This window comes from Nasonia vitripennis, chromosome 3 (genome assembly GCF_009193385.2).
Source record: "Nasonia vitripennis strain AsymCx chromosome 3, Nvit_psr_1.1, whole genome shotgun sequence".
In the NCBI taxonomy this organism is placed as follows: Eukaryota; Metazoa; Arthropoda; class Insecta; order Hymenoptera; family Pteromalidae; genus Nasonia; species Nasonia vitripennis.
This window is the reverse complement of record NC_045759.1, coordinates 11,632,670-11,658,398: the sequence shown is the minus strand read 5'-3', so window position 1 is coordinate 11,658,398 and position 25,729 is coordinate 11,632,670. Positions and strand designations below refer to the sequence as shown.

Sequence of the window (25,729 nt, the reverse complement as noted above, 5' to 3'; positions counted from 1 at the left end):
ACGATTTTTCATAATTTGTAGGTAGTTTTATCTAGTACGCACGTATGACGTACATAAATTAATTATTTACTAATTTTAAATCTTAAAAGTACAAAATATGGATTTTATAAATATTAGTTTATCTTTGAAAAATTTTACATCGTCGTTCAATTTTATAATGTAATGGAACTAAAATATTTTGTTTTATGAATAGCAATAATTTATTTATATGAACTTTCTTCCTTTTTAAAAAATGTGTCTAAAATTTGCTATTTTAGTTAAGTTGGTTTACAAATGACGCTCTTTTAGAAGTTTAAATATCTTAAACAAAAATCTTGAGAAAGCTTAAAATTTCAACTTTATAATTGTAATTTTTGGAAAGAAAAGGTGTAAATTGAAAAAAAAAATACTTAAAAAGCTGCGATTGAAACTGTTTAATGCAAGTAAAATTAAATTTTTGTATGTACAGATTTATACAATAAAATTACTAAATAATATGTTCTTTCAAGTTTTCAAACAATTTTGTAACGAAAGTCGTAAAATATTGCAGTGAAGGGGTCATAAAAAATACAAATCAATTTATACAAGTCTCCTTTTGTTTTATTATAGAAAAAGATATAATTTTATATGCTTCAGTATTTCTTAAAACAAGTGGAGCATCTTATTGAAACGAAGTAAGACCAGCGTATCAACAGTTAATTTTAATTTGTTTTTATTGACCCTTTAATTCGATCGACGGAAAAAGGGCAATATAGCGCTCAAATTAAAAGTTTGAAAATGAATAGTTTACAAGTGATATTCGAATTTTGTTCAGTGTCAATGTTGTCATCAAAATTCGTTTTTTACGCTGCAACGTCCAAGTAAGGCAAAGTATACATATGTCAGTATATGATTGAACGTGCGCGATATTTTGCCATTTTGTTGCTTCTGCATATAACATACCTTAGCATCAGCCATTTAATTCATTTTATTTCACATTATTCATATATACTTTAAATATTATAGTTATTATTATTACTATTACACGACCTAATATTTGTAGGTTTTATAAAATCTAACAATAAATCACCTTCAACGTAAATCTGAAATCTTTGTCCATATCTTCTTATCTTATTACATCCCTACTCACTTAACCCTTTTTTATATAACCTATATTACGATGACTCAACATACGGATATGCTCTTGATGTATCAAACTTAAACATACGACATATGTTGGGTTTTTTAAAAATAAGATCTAAGTAAAACGTTCAAAACGTAAAATATCATTAAAAAAGACCTTACCTAAGGTTAAAAATTCTAAAAAACAGAAAATAAAGAATATGGTTACCTATGCCTATACATTATAAATTATTGCAACTTTATGTTTAAACCATATTTAAGTTTGATACAGAAGCATGTTCAAAAAGTAGTTGAGAATTTTCAGCTAATTTTTAGGATTAATAAATCGTAAATGATGTTTATAATAAATAGCACATTACAGTTATTTTCACTTTATAAACGTTGGTTGCGCAATCTTTCTCAAAGCTGTTGCTCCTTAGCAAAGCACGCGATAGGGATCTTGCATAGAATTGTAATATAAGCTGTTTATTGAATACCAATACAACTAATAATATTCAATATTTATGAAGTAATTTTCCTTTTCTTAAAAATTTATCAATCATCCATAGTAAATTATAATATAAATGAGCGTATAACAAACTGTATCAGTTACAAGCAGGAAGCTGTTTTCTTATGTTAACATTATTAGCTAAAAGGAAAATCTCAAATAAATATCAACCTCTTAATGTCACATTGATTAAAACTATGGTTATAACCAAGCAAGTTCCGAACTGATGGAGAAATAGCAAGAAAAAGATCGACAACGCCTTGCAGCAACCAAGGTTTACACGTTGTATTCGATACGTTTTTCTGAATGACGATTTGTGAGTAAGATAGATTAAGTAAGCGTTATCGATGATTGAGTACGTTGGAGAACTGTCGATACTTAGTCTGCAGCTCAGACATTTGTGCCAGCGCTTCCTCCATCATGTTTCGCAATTTAGGTAAATCCGGAAGATTCTCACAAGACTCGATGTTTAGTAAATCAGTAAAGTACTTTTCCCATACAACTTTCTTAGCGTACCTACAGCAAAATGACATAGAAATGTTATACATTTGCATACAATAATGATTGATTTCTTTAAGATAGTTAATAAATTTCACCTTGGTAATTTAGAATTGATATACCACTTCTTTCCACTCATTGAAACTCGCATGTAGTTTCCAAACAGGAGGCAATGACTAGAGGCAGCCAAACAGTATAAATCGGTTTGGTAAGTCCACGGCTTCCCGGTCTGCATTTCAATGCATGTAAAGTCTTCTGTTTTGATGATCTGTGTAAATTTTGTACCCTCGGGGAATAAAGTCATGTCTATACCACAACCAAAGTCTATTAACTGAATGGTTGGTCTCACGTCCTCAGAGGGCCTGTTAGAAATGAAAGATATTAAAAATAAAAGAATTTAAATTAACTTTACATATTAAGTGATGTAAGTAATCAAAATTACATGTGCATCAAAAGGAAATTGTCGGGCTTGATATCAGCATGTATAATTTGGCATTTGTGCAAATACTCCACAATCTGAAGCATCTCTATCGTAAAGAAAATGGCTAGTGGTTCGCTCAAAGGTTTTCCCGTAGAAATCTTGATTTTATTCGTTACTTCTAATAAAGTACCATACTTGGAAAATTCCGAGACTAACACGCTTCCATTCTCTGCTATGTAGGCAGTTTGGACGTCCATGAAACCTCGCAGCTGTAATTAATTTTGAGTAAATGCATAGAATTTGTTCCATTTTTGTTGTACTGGTGATAAAGTTAAGGAAAAAAGAACAAACCATGTGCGGATTTGTGAGTCGTGTCTTGATCTCTCTAGCAATGTAATATTCCCAAACCCAAGCTGGCTTTTGCGTTTTTAACGCAACAACCTTACGGGTTTGCAAATCAGTTCCTTTGAAAACTGTTCCGTACGTTCCTTTTCCAAGGCACTTATCCAAATCATAAGTATCGTTTCCTTTTAGAAAAAATAGTACATTACGATACGTGTGACTTAAATGGTTCTTTTTTACACGGCGCAGTTAGCACCCGAGCGTAGCGAGGGCGCTAAGCGCCGTGTAAAACTCAAACATTTAAGTCAAGAGTATCGTATAAAATTTTATAGCACAGACTGCTAAAATCCGCAAGTCTCGCCTATTCGTGACTAAAGTAGTCCTTATTTGCACCGTGAGGTTAGCACACGAGCGTAGCGAGTGTGATAAACAAGGTGCAAAAAAGGACTACTTTAGTCACGAATAGGCGAGACTTGCGGATTTTAGCAGTCTGTGCTATAAATGTTATAATTTTTTATTTTTCTTTAATAACACTACTTAATGAACTAAATTTTAAGTTAATCTTTGAAGTTATTACGATGTAAAAAATTCTTGTAGATGAATTCGTGGTCAAGTGATACATTGCACTTATGTCTCAAATAAAAAAATACTTTCCAATTGAAAGTTTAACTTACCAAGAGTGATAGTACTAGAAGGCACAAACTTAACGAGATTTGACCGGAGCTTGCAGTAGCCATTGGCGTGCTGACTTTGGGGGAACTTCATTCTTCTTAACAAACCACTTATAAGATTCTTATCAAATGGATTAATGTCTCCTTCAGGTAGCTCGAACGGAGGTTCTTCTTTTACTGGTTCGTCCTCAACCTGTTCCATCGGCTCGTGGAACTCATAATCCATTGAGCTGTCAGGCGGCTGTTGCGGTTGCACTGGCGGCTTGGCCTCTGGCGATGTCTGAGGCGTTTTTGTTCCTCCATTGCTAAAACTAATGGATTTGCGCAAATCGCAATTATTCTTGATTTCACTAGTTATTTGATCAACGTTGCGCTGAACTGTACGCGGACTTTGTGCGTGCACTGCTTGGATTTGCGCTCGCATTTTTTGTTCGTAGGCCGCATGTTGCTGCTGCTCGTAGGTGGAAGCATTACCGCTCAAATAATTATTCGTTGTTGTATCTGTTTGCGTAAAAAGTACAATTAATTTATTATTATTATTATTTTTTTTTCTTGAAAGGAGACTTTCATCCATAGAGTTTTAGAATATTCATATTAGTTCTTACCATCTACGGTAGACTGTTCTTTTATCGTTGGTAAGTCATCACGAGTTATCGTGAAAGCCATTCTAGTAGTTCCACTGCTAGCCGAACTGCTGGAGACATATTCTCTGGTCGATTCCATTATTACGCTTAATTTTTCACCCAGATCGCCAGAGCTAGGTATTGTTTGTGCTCTAAAAAATTAATGAAATCGAAAGTTATATTTCAAATTTTTTTAGAAGTAAAATGTATACAAGTTTACTTACGGAGTATGTGGGACAACAGGTTGGTTCTGGTACTGATGATGTTGTGGCGGATGCTGCTGTACGTGTTGCTGTTGTTGCTGCTGTAATTGATGTTGATGTTGCTGATGTTGGTGTTGCACATCTTTAGGCGGTTTGTAGGCCTTAAAATGATTTGTCATAGGAGTAGAAGCAATAAGAGGTCGATTGAAGGTTTCGGTGTAGCAGGTCTCGTTTACGCCAGGAAGAGGAGATATTCCAAGGCTCTCATCTATGTTGTAGAGGTTGTTCTCATCCTGTGGCTGGTGCTGTTGCTGCTGCTGTTGATGATGATGTTGTTGTTGCTTGATCACACTGTCATCTAAGACGCCATTATATTCCAAGCCGACAGCCGCATTCTCTTTGTTCTCTGCATTTTCAAGATACTTAAGGTCGCGACGATTCATACCCGGAGATTTAATATGTGGTAAATCTGGCGGCATTCGATAGGGTGAAGGTTTTCCGGCACTTGTATCAGCAGCTGGGTCAATGTATCCTGAATAGTGTAACTGAGAATTGGACAGATTTGTGTAAATATTCGGTTAGCAAATCAATTTTTTTTTAAATTCAAAATCCCAGTAAAATCCGTACCTGTTTTTGCTGTTGCTCAATACTGTGGCCAGACTGTAAGGGAGATGTATAGGGCTGCAGGTATCCCATGGTATTTGGCACATGGTGGTACATATGTTGCTGAGATTGTTGCTGTTGCTGAGCAACCTGTTGAGCATGATGAGGATGCGAAACGTGTTGCGGATGTTGCAAATGCGTCTGATGCTGAGGAGGGTGATGGGGGTGATGTTGGAGATGTTGAGAATTGTTAAGATGCTGTGAAGAATTCAAATGTTGAGACGTGTTCATATGTTGTGACGTGCTCATATTCTGTGATGTGTTCATGTGCTGCGACGTATTCATGTGCTGTGTCGTATTTATGTGCTGTGGCACGCCAAGTTGGGCATGTTGCATATGGTGCTGTTGATTCTGTGGCATGTGTTGAACAGGTAGCTGCATATGTTGTGGATAATGGTGCTGAGCCACCGCATGATGTTGTGGCGCTGACTGATGATGCATCGCGTGAGGAGAAGTTTGATGATGCGCCAACTGGTGAGGTGGCTGCATATGCGGCGAGACCTGGTGATGTTGAGGATGCTGAGGTTGGTGCTGCTGTTGCATCAGTGCTTGGTGGTGATGAGGAGACTGCATATGCTGCGGATGATGTTGTGCGTGGTGGAGATGGGGTTGTTGATGAGGAGGCTGAAGATGCGATTCGTGATGTTGCTGTTATGAGAAAATAATTATATCAGTGCATAGTATGATATATATATATATATATATATATATATATATATATATATATATATATCCTATTATAATAATTGTAATATTCTTATACGAACCTGCATCTGATATGAATTCTGCAAATGATAAGAGTTCTGAGCTGCAGAGTGATTGTTGTAAGAGTTCTGATGCTCGTGATTGGAGAAGGGATTATCAAAGTGGTGGTTTTCCTGATCGTTGAATACAGGAACAGGACCAAAACTTTGCTGCTGTTGATGCTGCAGTTTATTACTGACCACGACGTTCTGCGTCATAGAGCTGTCCATGTGTATGTCAAAGGAGATCTTACTTCTGGATTCTGCTTGCATTCTATGTACGATAGGACTCATCATGCGACTGGAATTACTGCTAGGCGATTGCCACAAATCCTGTACGGCACTTATAGCCTCCTTAGTATTGACTGTCATGCTTTGGCCGAGCAAATGTTGCTCGTCCGTTGTAGATGAATGATGCGTACTCATGTAGCTTGAATTGTGAATGCTTTGCTGGTGTTGTTGATGTTGCTGCTGTTGCTGCTGCTGCTGTTGAAGTCGTTCGGCCTCGATTCGTTTCAACTCATTCTGCTCAGCTTCATACATCTGTCGTTTGAGCTCTGCAACGCGTTGTAAATTTTCCATTTGCTCTTGCTGCAAACGTTGCTGCTGTTGCCGCTGACGTTCTATGTAATTATAAACGTTAATTTATACGCTGACAAAATATTATTGCAAGTAATATTCAGACATTTTAAACAGCTTACCAAGTTCAGCCTCTCGCTGCTGTTGCTCGATCTGCCTTTGCCTTTCTAATTCAGCCTCTCTTTGCTGCTGCTCTATTAGCCTTTGTCTTTCCAATTCAGCTTCTCTCTGCTGCTGCTCTAGTCTCTGTCTTTCAGCGTTTTGGCGCTCCAATTCCTCCAACTGATTGCCGTGTTGTACTTTTGGTATGGAATGTTGATTTACACTATTTGTGTCTTGCATTTGGCTATTTGAAGATAGTTGATTTTTTCGTCGCCAGCTGCAAAAATTGAACTTTGAAGATTGTTTGAAAATTCCGATTGATTTGTCTTTATAAAGATATAGCAACTTACGTTTCGAGATACTTTTGAGCTTTAATTTGTTCTAAGCTTCTGTCCTCATTATTGGCGTAAACTAAGTCTTTGGGATATTGAGATTTGAGGATAATATTTGGATTAGGCACGTCTGGAACAAATACGGGCACCACGCAATCATCATATTTACTATCGTCGTAGAACGCAATGTGATTTGGAAAAAGTCTTAGTTTGTCCATGTTAATTTCTTCGGTATCTTCGTGCACTAAACATTAAAAATGCGTATGTTTTTATAAAGCAACCAGCAATGAAAGTATTTGTTGGCAAGTATCACTTATATATTATTTCTTTTTACCCTTGAAAGACGGTTTCACAGCTGAAGATATGAGTGGACATTTCCTGGCATTATTGTTCCAGGGTCCTGGTTTAATGGTATTTTCTTTGTGCACAGCCTCTTCAATTGGAACATGATCTAGAATACTAGATCCTTTCATCTCGCCAGGCATATCATCCTACAAGCAAAAACTGCTAATATCTGGTAGCGTTTGTTCATTTAAAACAAAATTCGTAAACGTACCTGATAAATCTGTATTGGAGCATTTGGCTTTTGTGCTTGGCTCATTGTGCCCGTTTGTTGCGGAACTGCACCTGGCATGTAGTCACGCACTCGATGGCCCGTTCTTACACTACCTACTCTTTTTCCAGCCTTAATTGCTTTTAAAGAACTGAATGCATGTCTCTGCTCAGCTACAGAAACTTCGTTCCTGTCGTCATTGCGTCCTAGCATTTTTCGAGCGACAGCTAATTGAAAGTTTCTAAGAAAAAAGATCATTAAAATAAGTACAAACAGTTGAGTAAATAAAATTAAGCTTATTTATTGGTATCAGAACATACTTGTGTGCGTAGTCTAATTCCTCTCGAGGTTCAGCACGACAGCTCATACCAATCATGTACACTTCATCCGCCCTTTTAAAATCCTCAACTTGTTCCAGTTCAAATGCCCAAGCTCGATATAAATCAGCAACCATGGTTCCAATTCCATTATTGTAAAGGAGTTGATACAGTTCCAAAGGATTCTTTTGCATACTTATCTAAAATGAAAGAAATAGTATTGTGTAACAATTTTTAATACCTTTGTAAAAAATTATGCATTTATTTTATTGACTTACATAATTTATCCACAATCGAATAAACCTTTGATCTTGATGGTACTTTGTTTCTTTTTCAAAATTAGTCAAACACTGCTGTAAAAGTCTTGCTAAGGGAGACTCATGTCCACTTTTAGGATAGCTCTGCTCTACCCAAGAAATATAATCATACCAATTCTCCAAAGGATCATCGCCAACATAATTTTTGATTGTATCCTCATACATTCTATTTAATACATAAAAAAGTGTATATTGCATATCAAAATATTGTAAAAACTAAGTCATTAATAAATCAATCAACCAAATAGAAGTGACTCACTGTCTCTCCTGTTGGAGTAACTGTTGAGCCTCTACATCTTCTTGAGCTCGAAGTGCAGTACCGAGCTGTGCAGCATTTCTTCCATGTTTTAAAGGTTGAATGTTCTCTTTGCACAGAGAAATAACAGTCGCCGGGTCCATTTTCTCTCTTTAAAAATTGTGTTGCTCATCCTAGAATAAGGAAATTTATTTTATCAGAAATGCAATACTTATCTTAGAGGTATAGTATTAGGTTTGGCCAGGTAGTATATTACAGTACTATCAGGTTAACTTTGATTACTGATAAAAATAATAGAATATCAATGGCTATCATTAAAAGGAATGATGTTGCTAACATCAAATAAATCATATCTTCAATTATTGTAACAGCAAAAATATCGGATCAAGTTGTTATTTTATTATGGAATTACTACTTAGTTTTGCAAATGTTGACTGCCACATATTAGTATCTGCTAATTCACTTTAAAAATAACTCTCTCTAGTTGAAAAATAAAGTCTGATTAAAAAGCATAGTGATCCAAGCAGATACTCAATGGATATATATTTTGCTAGCAGCTAAAAAAACAGTGCAACATATGCAACACCACTCGAAGCTCAAAATGTCTCTTTAAATCCTTCAGCAGTCAATGATATACACCACAGAAACTAGTTGAGAAAAAAAAAGAGAGCAGAAATCTCCTCCTTGTTTGGCTACATTTAAGATTCACGAAAGCTCCTAAGCATGAAAAAACGACAAAATTAGAGGGACACTAGAGAGCATCACGTCCCAAAAAAGTGTCACAACACTGCCACTCAACATATGCAAGCAAAATGCAAAAACCAAGTGCCCATTGTGTTCTATGCAGCAGCTTACAAGGCAGTTCGCGAAAAAGCAGGGACCGCAGCATTCGAAGCCAATTGATCTAAATTTCCCGACGGTGCGTGTGACACGGGCGCGTAAAAAAGAAAAAGGAGCTTCATATAAGTATTATACACCGCGAGCTAGACGAAGAGGAGGAGTGAGTTAGAGCGACTGAGAAAGAGAGAGAGGGATGTCCCTCTCTTGCCCCGTTTACGCTCACTCCACGTCAATCGCGGAGGATCGTCGCGCATCGTCGTCTTCCTCGCGACGTAAACAAACCGAGAGCTTTTGCTCCGAATTGCCCGTGAAGTCTCGTAAGCGGGAGGCAAACTATATGCGAGCAGGGTTTCCTAACGTAAAATAAAACAGCGCGTCCGGATAGGTGTATGGCACATCCATAGGCACATATAAGAGGGACGTAGAGAGAGAGAGAGAGAGAGCTGAGAAAAAGAGATGTAGAGAAAGAGAGGGAGAGAGCGCGAGATGAGGGGGTGGAATGAATACAAACTTCCTCTGACTCACCGCGCTTCCTGGCATACTCGTCGTCCGGGTCGTCAGCAGGGGGAGCGTCGTCGCTTGGCACTTGGTCCCTAGGGCGACGACGACAGGTCACGGGCAGCAGGAGACGCCACGAGGACTAGGTTAGGTCGCGCGGGTCCAGCTCCTCTCGCAGCTCGCTCGCTCTCCCTTCAGCGCTCGCGCTGATGCAGTAGACACACACGCTTCAAGCCCTCTCTCTCGCACAGTCCCTTGTACTTCAAGCTCCAACGGCCATCGCGCGAGACACTCTCAACGGCTTTAATTGTCTTCTGCTACACTGCCTCTCTCTCTCTCTCTCTCTCTCTCTCTCTCTCTCTCCCTCTAAGTATTAGCTCGGGATGTTGCTGCTCTATGCCGCTTATACTGAGGCTGTCTTTGTTGGGAGCGTGGGATGCAAAATGCCGGTGTCTCGCTCGCGAATCCAGAGACAGTTCCGTGACCGTCAGGGTTTTTGGATTGGCCGATTTTATTATAGATGCAATGATAATCGAAAGATTTCACGTACAGCGAGACTCAGGTTGCGTGACCGTCACGGATTTTTAAATTTGAAACTGCTTCTGCCCTGCCCATAGCGCTGGTGTATAAGTATACGGCAGTTTGTTGTGCTGTTGTCGTCTCCTTTTTTTTCATTGAGGCTATGATTTATGATCGGGGCCTTATATGATTGTTTCGGAGCCTATTCCTAAATGGTTATTATTTTATTATTTTGAGCTGTTTTTTTTTATTATGTCTGTTAAGACAAAATACTTTTTTGTAATAAATTTATTACATAAACAAATTAAAAATATTGAAAAAATAAAAGTTTAAGTGTTAGTTGTACATTTGTTGTAAGAAGAAAATGCACAATATTTGAAAACAAAAACTGCAAGTGAAAACTTGTTTCCTATTCTAAAGGACACGAACATTGAACAACGAACAACAACACATCAATAAAGCTTCACGCAGTCACCGAACGGTAACTCAGACGTCACGAGCTGCGACACCCCGCCGACACCGATGCGCACATCTGCCAAAGCCTGTTGGCTCGCAAAAAATGTTCGACTTCCCTCTCGTCGCTCTCTCCCGCACCGTCATATTTCGTTGCAAAGAGATGGAGAGACTATATATTCGCTTTGGCGAGTTGCGAAACGAAACCGACTACACAGCTGGCGAATCGCGTTTCTATAGCAACAGCGCTCGTAGTCATCCAAAATTGGCTGATGGAGCTGCATGCAGTGGTTCTCAAGCTGAATAATATTTACTTATTGCGTGCGCGGAGTGCAGACATCGTGCAGTTGCAACGCAACAATGTGCAGCGGCTAACCTCTCTTTTAGCCCGGGTCTTTTAAAGCCTCTACACTCTGGTCAGTTGATTGATTTTGTCGTGACTAAGTATCTTCTGCTGCATTTTCAAGTGCGAATTTGTAAGTTTGGAGTTTTTTAGTAAATTATACCTCCGTCTTAACGTACCATGTTTATTGTATGTGCTTATTTATGTTAGAACGAGTAGCATTTGCAAATTGAGTTCAGGATTAAATAGAATTTTATTTTAATGATTTCTTGACAGATAAATTGTATTACATAATTTATTGAATAAGTTATATAGCTCATAAAGTATTATTGTCACCACTATCAATGGATAAAGAAAATACTTTGTTTTTGTTTTTATAATTGCAGTGTTTTGCAAACATTACATTTAGAAATTTAAGTTTGTTTTCGATTACCACACAAAGATTTTAAAATTACATTGTTTCAGACAGTACTCACCACCTAATCGTCACTGCCTTTCATGAATTATATTAACAGCCATAGAAGATGAATTCCATCAAGGATATTATCCGATTGGTAATTTATCAAACAAAACTTACGGGGAATTTCAATTCAAGATCAACATACAGTTTATTTTATATTTACTATGTGCTGAATAAACTAGATCATCTCTTGAGATCCCAGTTAAAGTTGAAATGTATACCGGACGACATATTTTCATTTTTAGTAATGAAATATGGAAGGTGTAATGAATCGTACATTGATGATAATTTATACATTCTGTGCAATTCTAAGACTGTGGATAAGTCAAAAGACTGGTTTTATTTATGTAGTAAGATATCTAGAAAAAGATATAAAGTAGCAGTTTTATTCACTGACGATGTTTTAGAGAACAATGTATATATTTCTGCAAGTATGAAATTAAACATAAGCAAGCGATTAGGTTTTGAAAATTTGGAAGAGCCACTAATATTTTTATGTAAGTTAATTTAACTTTTGTGTCTATATTGAAATTTTTAAGAGTACAATTTTTAATTATATTCCACTTTTAGATCCAGTGCAAGATGAATCAGTATCATATGCCACAGAAATAAAAATTTCTTTAATTTCAAATCCTTATGACTGTACAGATGACCTGATAAGCAATTTATTACATAATTTTTTTATCTTCCCAAGATATCTTCGCTTATATGATATTTTTGGTATAGATGTTAAAAAATATGTTCCAGAGGTCAATTATAACACAGCAGACTGTAAAATGGAGACCTTATATTTCAGTGTAAATAGCTTAAAGATTGATGATGAAAAAAAAATTATTGATGGCAGCTTTGTTATTTATGGAAAGACTACTTTAATTCAAGAAGCAAATTTGAATAGTTATGTTCCAAAAAAATGTATGTGTGACATTCCTCTAGATACAGAGAAACAATTTTTAAGCAGCTGGCCACCTGTCTTAAAAGAACCACTTCAACAATTACATGCGTGCATAGCTCCGTTTTTACAAAAAAGTATGGCTTTTGAAGCTTTCTTTAAATCAAAATCCATGTAAAATAAATTTTGTAATTTTTTTGTATTATAGGAATAAGTATAGACGTGAAACCTGTGTTTCTTATCGAAGGTCCATCAGGCAGTGGAAAATCTCGACTTATAAAAACTGCTGCGCAATCATTGGGCTTACATATGGTAGAAGCTGATTTTACTGACGTGCAATCATTGACTTCTGCTCAAACAGAAGCAAAATTGCGTATCATTCTTCACGACGCCGAAAATTGCGTTCCATGTTTATTATTACTCCGAAATATACAAATTTTTGGTATTAATTCCGAAGGGCAAAACGACGAGAGAGTTCTTGCAGCCTTTGGAGTTGAAGTAAAAAAATTATACAGTAAGAAATTGACGTATCCGATCGTTATAATTGCAACATCCAATGAATCTGAGATACCAATCGATTCGGAAACGACGTTTGTCGAGAAGATTAACATAGGACATTTGGAGCAAAATCAAAAGTGTGAAGTATTGTCCTGGCTCATAAAAAGCAAAAACTTAAAACATCAGGTTGACTTGCAAAAGATTGCTAAAATGTGTTCAGATTTCGTATTGGCAGACCTTGAAGCATTGGTTTTACATGCTATAAAAAATCGGTTTCAACGGCTAAAAGATTTCAGTAAAAACGACTTTATTGAGTTAACCAATGATGATTTTCTTCATGCATGTGGTGCGTTATTTTAAAAATAAAAATGTTCTTATTCTTAGATCCATCCTTAATTATTATCTAACGTATTTTCAGAGTATATGCAATCAACGTTCTCTGATCAAATCGGTGCTCCACGTGTACCAAAGGTTCATTGGGAAGATATAGGAGGATTAGCCGATCTAAAAACGGAAATCATGCGCAGGATCGAAATGCCATTGCTCAATGTTCCTGGTCTTAAAAGGTCTGGTCTTCTTTTGTATGGGCCACCTGGAACCGGTAAAACCTTACTTGCCAAGGCAGTAGCAACAGAATGTCAGCTTCATTTCCTCTCAGTAAAAGGACCCGAACTGTTGAACATGTACGTCGGTCAAAGTGAAAAGAACGTTCGACAAGGTAAACTAAACCATTTCTCGATTTTATATCAATTTTAACTTATACCTCTAATTTTTACTTTACAGTATTTGAAAGAGCACGAGCAGCGGCACCTTGCATAATTTTCTTTGACGAATTGGATTCCCTTGCTCCAAACCGAGGCCAAAGTGGCGACAGTGGTGGTGTGATGGACCGCGTGGTATCGCAGCTTCTGGCTGAAATGGACGGTCTCGAAAGTCAAGGCAGCGTCTTTATCATCGCTGCTACCAATCGGCCAGATCTCATTGATCCAGCACTTTTACGTCCTGGTCGCTTTGACAAAATGCTCTATGTAGGTATCTATTCCGACACAGAGTCTCAGATGGGTGTCCTCAAAGCTCTGACTCGACACTTTAGACTGGCGAGAGGAGGGAAAGAGCTTGAAGAATTAGTCAAGGAGTTACCAGATAATTTAACGGGAGCAGATTTGTATTCAGTATGCTCAAACGCCTGGCTCAGGGCTGTACGTAGAGCTTTGACTAGTCAAGGAAGTGAGAAAGAGAAAGAGGAGGTCAAAGGAGAAGATGTAGTTGTGGGTTTGGAGGATTTCGTGCACACGAGCAGAGACTTAGTGCCATCAGTTAGTAGAGAAGAAATAATAAGATACGAGAAACTGAGAGAAGAGTTGTCCACTAGATGATTTCGTTTTTGGTTGTTAAATTTTTATAAAAAACCTGTTGTTTAGTAGATAAGTCAATTTTGTATATTGGTAATTTTAATAAAAACATGCCTCAACTGTTATAAAAATATATCTTATGGAGTTTTAAATTGGGATGTTGGTGAAGTAAAATAATTGCATGAATCAATATATCATTTTGTAAATGTATTATTTTATTTTTTGAGGAATACATAAAATAATTTATACAGACGACAATTAAATAAAAAAAGATTATACACTATGTATTGCACCACATAGGTATTTTAAATTTATTTTCAATTTCTAATTTACCGTAGAGTGACTGTTCTGATAGTTCTTCTTCTTCAAAGCTTCTGAGGCCTCGAATAATTTTTTTATCTCTTACACGCTCCTTATTAATTTCTTTACTTTTTTAACCCTATGTAACGTACTTACACATGAATAACACATTACAGGATACGATAACGGTAATATTCAATGTAGAAAAATAGGACGTTACATTCACTAGCTGGTGTACAGACCAGGAATTTAAAGATTCAGGTGGTTCTAATACCAAAGAATAATTTATCAATCGCATTTCGCTTACCATATCCACGTGATGTGTGCTTATGCTTTAGAAAACAATATCTAATTGAATAAAATAGTAATTTGCACATGCTGACAGGAATTCTCGCTAGAAAAGTTTTCACCTGAAAAAAATGCTGCTATAAACTTAATTCAAATACATTGATTTGAATCTGATGGATTTTAATAATTGTCAATAATATTTTAACTGTCTTACAGAAATGGTGGAAAAAACTTTTCTATAAAGGATTCATTTATACTAACAGGCATGAATTACTTGAGCTACTTTGAAGCAAACGCCTTGAGAGTAAACATTTGTGATTAATAATTAAAACAATCAACACTTTACTCTTGGTGTTATCGTACTATATTTAATGTAAATTTTGTTAAAGAGAATAAATTTGTATAAAGACATTTGTTGTCTTTTTGTCATTAGTAATCAAAGAAATGTATGCTTCAATGTAACGTAAGATACTCATGTCTGACTAGAATGTAATCATGAAGATAATAATAAAGTTTTATTTCACAGCGATTTATTGCGCTCGCTCCGCAAACAACGCGGGTGTGTATGCACTATATACTTATAGTCTCGTATAGGAGCTAAGTAATCTCAATCGCTGACATTTCTTATTTTTTCCAAAGCAGATCCAGGGATCAACCGTCTATTATTTAATATACACATTTTTCCGAAGTAGGGGAGAGAGAGAAATATAGTTGATACATTTCGAGGATCGTTTTATTTATTTATTCGTTTATTTTTGCGGTGATGTGAATTATTTTTCTTCTTATCTGATAATAAAAATCAAAAAATAGCAACGAGGCAACTGCAGTATACTACGCTATATATACGATTATAATATTTTCAACTTCAGTACAGTTGCTCGCTACTTTAATGAATTGCTATTATTCTCGATCAAAGCTGTACACTATTTTTCTTCATATTCATAAAGTATTATATTTTCATGAATGTATACACTGAAATGATTTATAGTTACGAATGAGTTTCGTATATAAGAAATAAATAAACATTAACGTGTGTGCGTAGCCTCGCTCAGTGAACTTTCTTCTCTCCTCAACAGTAGGCTACTTGTCTAAGAACTCCCAAGTACAATTTATATCAGTGAAATTTTTAATTCACGTCATCAACTAATTAATAACGTGATGAAATTTCATTCCCTAGTAGAAAAATATCCAACTTTTTCATTTTTGTGAGCTACTAATAGATAGAGATATTTGTTCTTCTTTTCAAAATCCAGATTAGAGATATTTAAGTTTACAGCGACTTTATTATTATAATAACTATCATCAAAGACTAAGAAAACGGTTATTTAATGATAAAAAATACGAAATTTTTATACTAGGGGCTTTTGGCGAGATATGAACAAGAAATTAGAAGCCAATTTAAAAATATTATTTTTGCTTGCTAGTATTAGGAAATGCACTGTAGTTCCTTGTTGCATTGGATTTTTCGTTTACCGATTGATCGACAGCAAAGTTAAAGTTTTTACAATCATAAGGGACAAATGTATTAGATACTGATTACGTACAAGTTTTAACATAAATATCACAATGTATCTGATACGGTACAATAAATAAATATCAAACAAGCAATAGTTTCTCTTTGTGAACAAAACTCGTTTGAATTGATTTATTAAGTATATATAAAAGAACTTAGGTGCCTTACACAATTATAAAAAGTCATGAAAAATTTTTAAGGTATTATAATCATATAAAATGTTAAAATCATAGAGGTTCCAATTTTCAGAAAATATTATTTATAGTTATTATTTAAAAGTGTGTGAAGTTAAAGAAAAACATTTTCAATTCCAATAATTATATAACCACTAACATTAAACAAAGTGTCTTTATGCATTCAAAAATCCTTACAGCTAAAAGTAAATTTCTATTTTACTATGATCTTCGACGGTTTATGGTTTATGAATATTTTTGTTAAAAAAGGGAAACTTAGCTTTACGAATTGCATATTTGCAGCAGTTTTGTGCAACAAGTTGTACACACCCTCATAGAACGGATGAGCGTCAAAAACTCTCACGTAGCATCGAAAGCGTCGAAATGTTCACTTTGTACTATGTTATAATAGTACTAAATCTAACTGAATATGAATTGAATATTAAATATCACAGAAAAATGTTTCTATAATACAAGGGAAATAAAAAATGTACTTACTACATTACATTAAAACAATAAAAAGTTAAACCAAACTAAATTATTATACAAAAATAAATTATTTGCATAGAAGCAGATATTTTACATACAAATTAATACAAATTAAAACTTAATTAGTGAAATAATACAAAAAATATACATGGACGTTTAAAAATATACTTATCGTGAAACATTGTAAAGCCAAATGGAAATAGTTAAAACATTTACACTTGATCATATAGTCTACTAAAGTTGATAAGCCATAATTCATCTTTGAACACTAATTGGTCATTCAAAAATCGTTAGATTTTTACTTTACTTTGAACATTTGAATATGGACTGCCTTTTGGTGTTTATTCTACTTTGTTAATTTTAGACTTCTTTTACGCATACGCTTAGCTTGATCAAAATGTGTTTGAGCTCGTAAGACAATTTTGATCGTAACTTTTAACAACAATTATTTAAACATTTATTTATAAAAACCGGGAAGAACGTTGCCGTTTTGCATTGATTTTTCAAAAAGTCTTATGTTATACATGTAACGATTGAGACAATGGAAATATACATTTATTTTTAGGTTGTACCACGAAAATTTAAAATATTTCTTTTTACTCGCTTCAGTGTTTTTGTTTAGTGCTCATAGCCATGTGTTACTTACTTATTTTATACCTCCAAATACAGTCTGTTCAAATTTTTACCGGACTGCCGGCTTAAATCTCATCTTTTTGATACTCTAAATAATCTTCGTCCAACACTTGTTAAAAATTTATCGCTCGCGGTTAGCGATAATTCCGACAATTTCGATGCTTCGCAAACAATCTATACGTCCCTTTAATTGCATACCATACTACATCTGCATACATCACTCGACTTAAATGTACGAACAAGAGAACTAATAGAACCCCGAGAATACCTCAGTCTCATTTTCTTGTGCCCGAGCACAGCAGCAACAGCTCCATTCTTCGAGAAGCCATAAGAAACACAAGGATCCCGCAAAGATGAAGAGTGTGAGTAAGGGAAAGGAGCACGTGCGTATAACAGTGACAATCAGTCGTCATCGAACGAAGTGAGAGAAATCGTGCTTCCCGCGACTCTTTGTCTGACACTATAATATCAGCTCGCTCTCGCTGCGCAGCTACTCATTGGCTGCAAGTGTCAGTGGTCGTCCCTCTGCGTCGGAGGTAGGTAGTTCCGATTCTTCCTGATACGACTTCCCCGTCAAAAATACCTTCTAGCAGGCAAAGGTGGTCATGAATCCTCACTATTTGTTCCTTTAGCGATGATAAGAAAATTTATTGATATTGAAATGATAAAAATGCAGGCTTTCAATGCCGCAGGATATAGTCTGTTCGTTACCTACCTGGTCAAGATGATTTCTGCGCGAATTCGTGGAGAATGTCGCAAGCCATCTCCAGATCATTCCTCGTAATTCCGAGAGCGCGTATCACTGCGTCCTGGGCAAAACCAAGGGCCATCAACCTCGATATATGCTCAACATTGATGTTTTCATAAGCCGCGGTTTCGGTCGTCTTTGGTATCGGCCGACCGCTTTCATCTTTGCCTTTCATCAGCGCCGTCAGTCGGGCTTTGTTCAGCTACAGTGACAATACAGATTTTGCGTTACACATTTTATTTTTTGTTCAAAAAATAATACGAGCAGCAAAATAAATACCTCAACATTAATATTTTTAACAACATGTTGCTTCGTGCCCGGAATCATTATCGTATTTTCGTACAAATGATCCTGCTTGGGCGCGCCAGTGGCGTCCTTAGACGGTCCTTTGGGCGGCCTGGGAGCAGAAAGGGGTGGTAGTACTGGAGGCACTGATGTTGAAGATTGCTGCTGCTGTATAAGATCTCGCGAGGATGCAGAGAGGCGTGCAGTTGATGGCGACTTTTCAGGAAGGGCTGGAGGTGTCCGGTGTGGCCTTGCGCTCTGGGGTCTTGGTGGTACTGGTGACGGCGAAGAAGCTCGATGGAGCATGTCATACCTTGCTTCTGTACTTGCTGCAAGAACAAGAACTATTATGAAATACGAGGAAAAAGGATAATTGTCTCTTAGTGATTCAATAATCATCATACCTTTGTTGTTCGGCGCATTATCACTGGCTGACAAGATAACAGTGACCGGCGGTGGAGCAGTAGGCTGCAACAATTGTTGCTGTTGTTGCAATGGTGGTGGAGGTGCATTTTCTTTGGGTACCGTCAAATGCCTTCCGTTTCTAAGATGATTGTTACTACCGCCTCCTCCGCTGGTAGTGATGTTATTAGATGTCGGCGAAGGCGAGGATCGACGTGGTGGTAAAGGTGGACTCGGTACTATGCGCCTCGCAGGTAGAGGCGAACTTGCTGGCGATGAGTCCTCCTCATCGTCTGTATCGTTCGACAGTGAACCGCAGTTTCCATTTATTAACTCCATTATCGCCTGTAAACACATTAGAGAAAGCAATGTGATCAGTTGAGTCTTAAAATATTGTGAACTTAAAATAATGATGTAAAATATTCCATCCGCACCAATATCGTACTGTTAATACAGCGATAATAAGAGCTTTGATTTCAAATAAATTCTGGATTGCTTAGAAACATGATTTTTCACGTAAAAACAAAATTAAAATAAATAATGCGCCAAACATGAATAATCATTCAGATCGATTTATAAACTACAAAAACATTTTGGTATACATTCCATAGCTTTTAGCATACGATTATAGATACATGAGATATGCGCTACATGACATTAAAAAAAAAACACATAAATTACCAAAAGTTGCGAAGCTTGTAAGCATGGTAGCAAAATGCAATTCATTCAGCAATTTGTTACTTACCTCATTTTCAAGTAACCTCATCAATCGTCAGCTGACTCCCGCTTATGTATGTACATTGTACAGGTTTTTAGTTTATTCATGCAGGCAGACAGAACAAATGTAGCTTATTTGTTTCCGATTTTACAATACAATGAAATAAAAACGTTAAACAGAAAAAATTAAAAATTCATGCGGGCAAGACAAAAACCAAGCATCTGCAAATTCCTTTTTCTAGTCTGACTGTGGTAGTAAGACTGCATATGTTATGTTAGATTATCTTTTATACTTTGATAGTTAATTAAATCTATTACATAATCTTAATAAATAAAAGGGAAAGCAAAAAACAGATATTACATGTTATCATACGTTTTATTTGAAAAATTGTTTCTCGTGTACCTAATATTTTACAGTAAGTAAAAAAACTAATTAACGCTAGACATTAGGTTTCGCTTGTTAAAATTTAGCTAAATTCGCGCGCTGCCTTTCATTCACATGGCAAGGAAAAACCTAAGTCACGACATATAGTTATGCATTGCACAAATAACAAATGATAAATTGTATTGCTTATTTTTCTTAAGAAAAATAAGTAATACAATTTATCATTTGGTATAAAATAATAATTTTTGCAAGATACGTCAGTCCTACATTCTAAATTGAATACGTAAGCGATAATGTATAAAATAATAGAGAACAATTAATGAAATGTATTGTTTCCCAATTTCGCAATGAATTATAACGTATGATGCTTTAACCGTAATATTACATACGCGTACATATTGTGTTAATCGACCCAACACAATAATAATACCCCTTCTTATGTACAAATATAGTCGTGTATTAGACTTTAGTTTTTTACTGTTATTTGTGCAAAAGAAAATGAAAAGAAATGTAACTATCTCGACAGATGTACTGGCGCTTACTCATCTATTATAGTATAAATAGTCTCGTAGGAGTCAAACTCTGAAGTGGGGAATTTATTGTTATCTCATGTATATATAATATTTATATCTACATATTATTAATACTTATTATCATCGTGTGCTTGCAAAAACCATGGTTATTTATTTGCTACACCTACGAAACGTTTTGCTATTCACGATAATATCGTGCAGGGTACGAGTAAAATAGAAGTTTTGAGACATTGGCGGTTTATCATCAAGCAAAGCAACATTTAAAAAAATAAATACAACGTATGTAACTCATTGCTTTACGTGTAGTATAAAGGAATATTCAGCATGATAGTATTTTTGTTAGCCAGTTTTGCATTAACTTTGGCCGATTGTTATTGTACTGACATGACAAAATTTTGTCACTAACGTATACGTATATAATTTTTTATTTTTTTGGTTATATTATAAACAATAAAAGTCTCAAATAAAAGCCTACAAACAATCAAATATTTAATAAAAATTATGCGTTGAATAAATCAATTAATTGGAAGATCAAGTTTTATTTTGCATTGTTCTAGAGAATGTTTTGCAATTCTTTTTACTTGCGAAACAATTTTTAATACGAATTGCGAAAGAGGTTCTTCAAATAAATAGACGTATTCGGTTGATATTAAAATATAAATATTGGCATGCAAAGCGTTTTGCTATTATTAGATAAGCATTCATATATAGATAGAGCATCCTTATGTTAATTATATAAAAAAACACTTTTTCACATTCTAGGAACACAACTAATGTTGTGCACAATGTATAAACAAGGTAAATATTTGACTGTTTGTATAAATAAATAATCATGATAAAAATACAACGTACAAGCAGAGGTAAAACGAAATTCATAAAGATTCAGCAATAACTATTCCTGATGCAAAGTGAACATAAGTTTAAAATTTTGAATAAGCTTGATGGAAATGAGTTGCTTTTTTGCTAAAATGATTTCAATATAACCTACCTTAACACGTTTCAATAAGTTTTAAGATATTAAAATATCTATTATCACATAGTTACTAAATAACAATGATAAGGAAAAATTTGATTTTTTGTTATAAGAAGCTTTCAGGGCATTCTTATTTTACTGCATCAAAATTATGTTACTTTAATGAATTTTCCCACATAAAAAAGTCATGTCCAAAAGCATTTCGCAAATAATGTGACAGTGTAGTATAATATATCGATTAATATATGACGGCCCAATGAGTGATTTATTTAAATACATGATTTGCTCTTCGCCCTTGTTTCTTTTTTTCCCTTAAATTAAAATTAAAACTACACCATTTAAATTAAATTTAAATATTTATAAAACTCAACAATTTTAATCAAATTAAAAAACTAAAAGATTTCTGTAAAAAAGAAAAGCGCGAAGAGCAACAGTAATCTCATTCTTAGTGTATATACGTGCTTTTTTGGCCACTCGCCTTTTACATCAACAGAATGTGGCACGGTTGAGTTAACAAGCAATTGGTTAAGTCCATTTATTTACCTCTTGACGCAAAAGTTAAATAAAAAGAAATTTAATTTGTTCGTTTCCTCAGTGATGATACTTATTTAAGAAAATACTATGATTGACAGTGGGATGAGTACTATTTGGTTATTTAGAAATGGCTGCTTATTCTAAAAGTTAATAACTAATTGATTAAAATCAATATCCACTTATATATAGTACAGCAAGCTTACTTTCATCCGTCGCATATCACAATTTTGTCTACATTCAGTGTTTCGTATGATTTTGTTTAAGCATATATAAGTTAGAGACATGCTTTCATCAATACCTAAATCCATTGCAGGTAAACAATGGTTTTGGCACACGCGACATATGAAACATAAATTCTAAAAGGTAAAAGCAAATCGCATCAGCTCATAATAAGTCAAAAAGTTCTCATCCTCACTGCGGTATACAAACAGACGTTGCACAAGAACAATAACAAACGAACAGTATAGGGATCATAGCAAACCAAGATGTTTAGAGACATTCAGAAAAGACGTATATATCTCGTTCGTGCGTTGGCCGTGCGCGCGAAATGTCTCTTTTAAACGTACAGACGCACAGACAGGCACAGAGGCAAGACAAAATCAAAAGGAGCAAATATGCGCGTTTTCTGCGTTGTTTTAAAAATGCTTTGCTATGTAACTATAGTTTTATAAGTATAGCGTATCGTTCGTGTTAATATATACTGTTTTTTGTGTCCCTAGTCGGATACCTCAGTATCAGGATCCAGATCCCTCGTTGGCGTCGAAGCGTTGCTTGCAGTAGCCGATTGGGCGCCAGGTCTATGCGTCCGTCGTGGATCGAATGGATCGACGACTATTTGCTCGGTGCCCTTGATTTCCGCTCGGCAGAACGGGCATCCCTGACCTTCGGAATCCTGATGGCAGATACGTTAATTATTAAAATCAGTCAAGAGTACTTGCCAATAAAAAGAAAAAAAACTCATAGACGATTGTGGAATAATCTGATGAGATCCTGTGTTGGTTTCTGATTTATAAAGTTGTGCAAATTAACGAAAGTCAGTAAAATAAGGGTTGAGAAAAAGCACTGCTACCTGCCAAGCGGTGAGACAGGGCGTGCAGAGCAAGTGTCCGCAGGGCTCTATTCTGACGTCCTTGTCGTGTTCAGCGCATATTTTGCAGAGCTGAAACGTACTGCCCATCTCGCAGTAGAGCTCGTACTGTTCAGCGGTGACCTTTATGTGCTCCTCTGGCGTTGGCTGGACCGCCCACGTCAGGTCCGGATTTATGTTACGTCCGTCCGGGTACAGATAGCTGTCAATCAGAGCAACATCGTCAATCTCGCGAAAAGACGCAAATTTTCGCGATTAAACTAGCCCAAGGTCGTAAATCGACGTGTCGAGCGCGGAAGAAAAAAAAACTTTTTACAGAAACAAACAATTTAGTAGAGCTTTTTCTAATTTAAAAATTAGATATTTAATAACGCCTCGTAATTCTTATAATTGAAGATAATCAATGTTTTCGTTTAATCGTTCGTTTAATATTTCTAAATTATTTTGTACAAAGTAAGTACTTTCCGATCTAATAATTGAAATCTCGAATGTTAAATGTTTCGAAAATAGATTATATAATATTGTTGAAAGAGATAAAAATATTTAAAGAGTAATGCTATTATTGTAAAAAGCTATTATTATAGACGGTTCTTTAAATCCTGACCCAGATAAACAATTAAAATTTTCTGAAGAAAATCGTAAAAATACACATACAATCCTTCCCGGTAGCCGTCGAGCAGCGCCTGGCAAAGGCTCTTGTTGTGCGGTATGGTCTGCAGTATGTCGCCGTCGGAGGTGACGTATCCGATGGCCCACTGGCCGAGCCTCGTGCAACTCAGACGGAACACGTAGCTGCCGGGCTTGGAGCTGCAATATTTTTGCAGTCGAGCCTTGACCTCGTCGTAGGTGAGAAAGGCCACGTAGCCCGGGTGCGTCACCGCGAGGATCTTCCAGTTGCGCAGCAACGTCGACCACGGCTGGAACAACCTGTTGCCCGAGGGATGAGAGAATTTATTAATACCCTCTGTGGCTCCGTCGTCGAAGTCGACTGTTACTACTGAAATTTCGGCTGCGAACTTTACCTTGTGAAAACATCGAACTCGAAATTAGATATGTAACCGTTGCAGGTCAGGTCTATCGTCGACTTTAACGCCATTGCTTGTAATCCCGAGCTGATGGGGTGGACCTGGTTCAGCTCGTGCCTGAACACTTTCCAGGGCACCAGCGTGCTGGAACAAGAGGATCATTCGAAATTAGATACACTTGAATGCTTGAAATATGTAACAAGTATATGAGTATCTCGTTATCATGCGGTATAAACACGTGAATTATATGCTTGTCTGCTGCAAAGGTATCGACACAAACATCGACCAATAAAAAGGGAAGGCCATTCTTTTTAATTCAAAATTAATACGATCTAACGGTACTGTGTAGAGTCCCGCTCAATGTTGCATGCACCCTCTCGCCCTCTCCCGCGTAAAAGCTATGTTTTCCAACACAGTTAGCGCCGCGCGTAGCTTAAACCTTTTTCATATATACGTTTCTAACATCCACCCATACACACACCCTTTAATAGATCCCTAATTATCCCCCGACATAGCCGGCCTCGACCGCACAACATAAAGAACTCGTTCGCAGCCGGTTGGTAATCGACACCTCGCAACACGCAACAATAATTTGTCTTTGTTAATATTTCAAGCGGCCTTGTTAATGCGCTCTATAGCGACTATCCAGCAGCTACCCTCGTCATTTTTATTAGAGCGCAAGAGAGCCGGGGCTTGAAGCGGTGGCTCGTTATGCACTTATTTTCTAATCAGACCCGGCGGGAGGTGAAAGCTTGCGATGCACGAGCTATAGGTGCGCAGCGATGGCTGAGATGACTGACTACTTATAGCCTGGGCTTATAACGACGACGGTCGTACATACATTCGGTTTGAAGTGGAGTTCGATGTTTTATGAATAGGTGTATCTAATTTTGCTTTCCTTAGCGGGAACTGGGTTTTAATATTTCATGCTAAGAAAAGTACATTTTCGATGGAAACCTAAATTCGTCGGAGCCGGAAACGAATAAGTCTAAAGGTCGTGAAATGATTATATTTCTCTTTATGATTCAGCGTTCGAATGACGAGTATATTGTAATGATCACGTGTGCAAAGTTTATCTTCATTTGTAGGCTAAAAATCAGCATGGAATCATCGCATGATTATAAGCCTTAATGAGTTTGTCAATTTTATTATACGCTACCGAAGATACAACTACATATAATTTAAATGTATCAAATAAAACAAAACCTCGATTGAGACCTGCTATAGTAAAATAATTCGCATTAATCGAGAGTTTATATAACAACAATTCTCACTATTTATAATAACTTAGTCATAGTTTGGACCATTAAAAACATAAATTTGCTGTTAGCGATGCAATTTTGTAAAACCGCACGACCTGTCAATGACGAAGGCAACAAAAATTGTTTGCCAGATCTTAACGCAATATTCCGCAATAATCGCGCGTACCATTTTTCATCAACGATACGTAATGTTTTTGTATACAATATCACATATAGATACCTGAGACTATCTTGTCACGCGTGAAAAACGTTCATCGTACAGAGAAAGTCACGAAAGTACAGGTGATTCCAGGAAAAAAATCGCATAGCGATCTCTTCTGTG

General features: G+C 36.2%; 3 protein-coding genes across 8 annotated transcripts in view; 1 reads left to right on the top strand and 2 right to left on the bottom strand.

The window, feature by feature from the left end:
- Positions 1 to 557: 557 nt before the first annotated feature.
- LOC100679995 lies at positions 558 to 9,957 on the bottom strand. 3 transcript variants are annotated; one of them, XM_031926783.2, is made up of 17 exons: positions 9,574 to 9,957; positions 8,212 to 8,381; positions 7,914 to 8,118; positions 7,639 to 7,835; positions 7,322 to 7,559; positions 7,100 to 7,256; positions 6,784 to 7,009; positions 6,454 to 6,710; positions 5,777 to 6,375; positions 4,974 to 5,657; positions 4,368 to 4,891; positions 4,126 to 4,295; positions 3,524 to 4,021; positions 2,859 to 3,034; positions 2,529 to 2,776; positions 2,185 to 2,448; positions 558 to 2,104 (listed from the first exon to the last, which is right to left on the bottom strand). In XM_031926783.2, the coding sequence occupies exons 2-17, from the start codon at positions 8,349 to 8,351 to the stop codon at positions 1,930 to 1,932; spliced, it is 4,758 nt and encodes a 1,585-aa protein (XP_031782643.1). In that variant the 5' UTR covers positions 8,352 to 8,381; positions 9,574 to 9,957; the 3' UTR covers positions 558 to 1,929. The 3 variants fall into 3 exon arrangements, with proteins under 3 accessions (XP_031782643.1, XP_032454634.1, XP_031782644.1); XM_032598743.1 differs by lacking the exon at positions 9,574 to 9,957 and adding an exon at positions 9,331 to 9,464; XM_031926784.2 differs by lacking the exon at positions 9,574 to 9,957 and adding an exon at positions 9,064 to 9,346.
- Positions 9,958 to 10,484: 527 nt separating this feature from the next.
- LOC100119731 (peroxisome assembly factor 2) lies at positions 10,485 to 14,195 on the top strand. 2 transcript variants are annotated; one of them, XM_031926654.2, is made up of 6 exons: positions 10,485 to 10,994; positions 11,331 to 11,818; positions 11,892 to 12,347; positions 12,419 to 13,054; positions 13,127 to 13,426; positions 13,492 to 14,195. In XM_031926654.2, exons 2-6 carry the CDS (start codon positions 11,386 to 11,388, stop codon positions 14,082 to 14,084), a joined length of 2,418 nt encoding a protein of 805 aa, XP_031782514.1. In that variant the 5' UTR covers positions 10,485 to 10,994; positions 11,331 to 11,385; the 3' UTR covers positions 14,085 to 14,195. The 2 variants fall into 2 exon arrangements, with proteins under 2 accessions (XP_031782514.1, XP_031782513.1); XM_031926653.2 differs by having other exon boundaries at positions 10,583 to 10,994; positions 11,327 to 11,818.
- A 59-nt stretch (positions 14,196 to 14,254) lies between these two features.
- Positions 14,255 to 25,729, bottom strand: part of LOC100119672 (E3 ubiquitin-protein ligase CBL-B) — a 44,305-nt gene continuing 32,830 nt past the window's right edge. Inside the window, exons 3-10 of one of the 3 annotated variants that reach the window (XM_008212452.4) lie at positions 24,143 to 24,289; positions 23,775 to 24,047; positions 23,100 to 23,322; positions 22,761 to 22,925; positions 18,894 to 19,236; positions 18,484 to 18,818; positions 18,172 to 18,406; positions 14,255 to 18,082 (exon numbers count right to left, since the gene is read on the bottom strand). In XM_008212452.4, coding sequence (XP_008210674.1) covers positions 18,176 to 18,406; positions 18,484 to 18,818; positions 18,894 to 19,236; positions 22,761 to 22,925; positions 23,100 to 23,322; positions 23,775 to 24,047; positions 24,143 to 24,289 — 1,717 coding nt within the window. In that variant the 3' untranslated portion in view covers positions 14,255 to 18,082; positions 18,172 to 18,175. Of the gene's footprint in view, positions 18,083 to 18,171; positions 18,407 to 18,483; positions 19,237 to 22,760; positions 22,926 to 23,099; positions 23,323 to 23,774; positions 24,048 to 24,142; positions 24,290 to 25,729 lie in introns of all 3 variants that reach the window. The other 2 variants (XM_001603355.6, XM_031926655.2) reach the window with 2 other exon arrangements.

Bases quoted from the DNA above. Each gene is read 5' to 3' on its own strand.
- LOC100679995 (XM_031926783.2), bottom strand. From the start codon at position 8,351: ATGGACCCGGCGACTGTTATTTCTCTGTGCAAAGAGAACATTCAACCT. The intron at 6,376-6,453 runs GTAAGCTGTTTA...ATAATTACATAG, and splicing joins GCAGCGAGAGGCTGAACTTG to AACGTCAGCGGCAACAGCAG. The intron at 4,296-4,367 runs GTAAGTAAACTT...TTAATTTTTTAG, and splicing joins CCTGTTGTCCCACATACTCC to AGCACAAACAATACCTAGCT.
- LOC100119731 (XM_031926654.2), top strand. From the start codon at position 11,386: ATGAATTCCATCAAGGATATTATCCGATTGGTAATTTATCAAACAAAA. The intron at 12,348-12,418 runs GTATGGCTTTTG...TTTGTATTATAG, and splicing joins AGCTCCGTTTTTACAAAAAA to GAATAAGTATAGACGTGAAA. The intron at 13,055-13,126 runs GTGCGTTATTTT...ACGTATTTTCAG, and splicing joins TGATTTTCTTCATGCATGTG to AGTATATGCAATCAACGTTC.